We start from the raw sequence: 2093 nt of genomic DNA on the forward strand, positions 1-2093 counted from the left end.
TGCCGCACACCACGGGCAGCAGCGTGGCCACACGGCACTCACGCGATGTACTGCTCGGTCTTGTTGAACTTCTTGGCCAGGTAGCGGGCGGACGCCTTGCTGGGGATCTTCACCATGGAGAGCTCTTTGCCGTAGCGCACCATGTCGCAGGGCGTGCGGCAGGCGCAGTACTCGCTGTCCTTCTTCACCAGGAAGTCTGGGGGGGGGGTCGGCGGGCATGGGCTGGGACGGGGGGCGCAGGCCCGCAGCCCCCTGCCCTGCTCGTGTCCCACGAGCGCTGCCGGGGGGACCCCAGACCCACACATCCCCGGTGGAACCGCCCGGGACGGGGTTGGGGACAGCGTGGCTGTGACCGTGGGGCCGCACGTACCCAGCGCAGGGTCAGCGCACTCCTTGTACTGCTCCGGTGTGCAGACGTTGGCATTGCCTATGGGGGGACGCAGCGGTCGTGGGGTGCTGGGGAGTCCTGGAGGGGGGTCCCCGTCCCCCCAACCCTCACCCCACTCACCCGGCATGTGCACCATGCGGCAGTTGCAGTTCTCGGCCAGGTAGCGCGTCTCGCAGTCGAGGCGGCAGGCGGTGATGCTGTAGTTGGTGAAGAAGTCGGACTCGATGGGGGTGGCCTTGCAGTCCCCCCAGGGCGGGGGCAGGTACACCAGCTGCCGTGCCGATGCTAAGGAAAACTCGGCAGCCCCGTCCCACGGCCCCGTCCCACGGCCCCGTCCCACCTCGGTGGCCCCGTCCCACGGATGGGCCCCACAGAGCCACAGCGGGGCTGAGAGGGGAGACCCACGGTGGGCACTGTGGGATGGGGGCTCCGGACCCCCCGGGGACAGGGCCTGGTGTAGCCAGGGGGTCACCAGCACCGGGGACTTGGTGGTGCGAGGGGGGGGATGCTGGGGGGGACAGCAGAGGGGGCAGGGGCAGCGCTGCTGCCCACACCAGCAGCACCGGCACACATGGAGACGCCCACTCGAGGCACCTAAATTTAGGCGTCTGGCTGCGCCAGCTGGCTGCCGCCCCTGCCCGCAGGCTGCTCGGCAGAGCCAGGGGGAATGGGGGGGGGGGACACAGCCTGAGCCTGCGGCAGGGACCGAGCGACCCCAGCACGGGGCTGCCCCACGCTGCGGTGCCAGAGCTGCGGCACCGCACGGGACGTCCCTGCCCAGGCACTGCCGGAGCCTGGGGCAGCCTCGGTCCCCGCAGCGGGGGCTGCCTGTGCTGGGGAGGGGGTCCCGGTGCCCCCCAGCGTTGGGGTGCACCCGCGTGGCATGGGAGGTGCCGGATACCCGCTGCTGCTGGCAGGACACGAAGGTCTGGAAGCCAGGCGCCACCCCGAAGCCCAGCTGGTCGATGAAGGGGGGCTCCTGCTGGCTGTGGATCTGCACCTTCACCCCCGCCTCGTAGGACGTCTCATCTGCAAGGCAGCGCGGGGCTGGGGCTATGCAGGGCTGGGCCTCCTTCCCCACCCACCCCCCCCCAGCACGCGGGGTCCTCACCGGTGTCCCCCCAGACGGGCAGGTATTCCTCCTGCTGGATGTTGAGCATCAGCTCCAGCCCGTTGCCCGCGCCGCCCTGCAGCGTGGTCAGCAGCTCGGTGCCCGGCTGCCCCGAGTTGAAGGTGTAGCACTTGCCCAGGCGGGTGAAGATCTGTGGGGTGGGGGCGGCAGCCTCAGCACCTGCCCTGGGGCAGGGGGACGGGAGCTGGGCCCCGAGTGGGGCTGGAGGGCTGGGGGCCGGGACCCTGCGGGGCCCCGCAGCGCGGGGCAGGGCCGGTGCGCTGCTCCCTTCCCCGCTGGCACCAGCACGGGGCCGCAGCCCCTGCCCCAGCGGTGCTGGAGCCCACCCGGCCCCACAGCGGTTGATCCCGTGCTGAGGGGCCGGGAGGCGGCACCGCTGGGCTCCCCTGGATGCGCCCTGGTGCCACAGCCCCCACGTTGCCCTACATCCCTGGGGGTGGGCGAGAGGAGCTGCCCCTGCCGGCGCTGTGGGGGCTTCACCAAGCGCCTGGGGCTGGGGACAGAAATAGGGGCAGGTGCCATGGCCCAGAGACACTGCCCCACAGCCTGCGCATCCTGCCACCGCACAGCCTG

At 71.8% G+C, this 2093-nt stretch overlaps 1 protein-coding gene across 1 annotated transcript; it reads right to left on the reverse strand.

The window, feature by feature from the left end:
- Positions 1–6: 6 nt before the first annotated feature.
- LOC118159521 (acid-sensing ion channel 1C-like) lies at positions 7–1835 on the reverse strand (the record flags this gene model as incomplete). Its single annotated transcript, XM_035314090.1, has 5 exons — positions 7–196; positions 371–427; positions 509–659; positions 1290–1417; positions 1500–1835. Coding segments are annotated over 5 exons (830 nt in total), but the record flags the coding sequence as incomplete, so codon positions are not given.
- Positions 1836–2093: the final 258 nt, after the last annotated feature.

The sequence above is a fragment of the Oxyura jamaicensis genome, unplaced genomic scaffold (genome assembly GCF_011077185.1).
Source record: "Oxyura jamaicensis isolate SHBP4307 breed ruddy duck unplaced genomic scaffold, BPBGC_Ojam_1.0 oxyUn_random_OJ70772, whole genome shotgun sequence".
Taxonomy (NCBI): Eukaryota; Metazoa; Chordata; class Aves; order Anseriformes; family Anatidae; genus Oxyura; species Oxyura jamaicensis.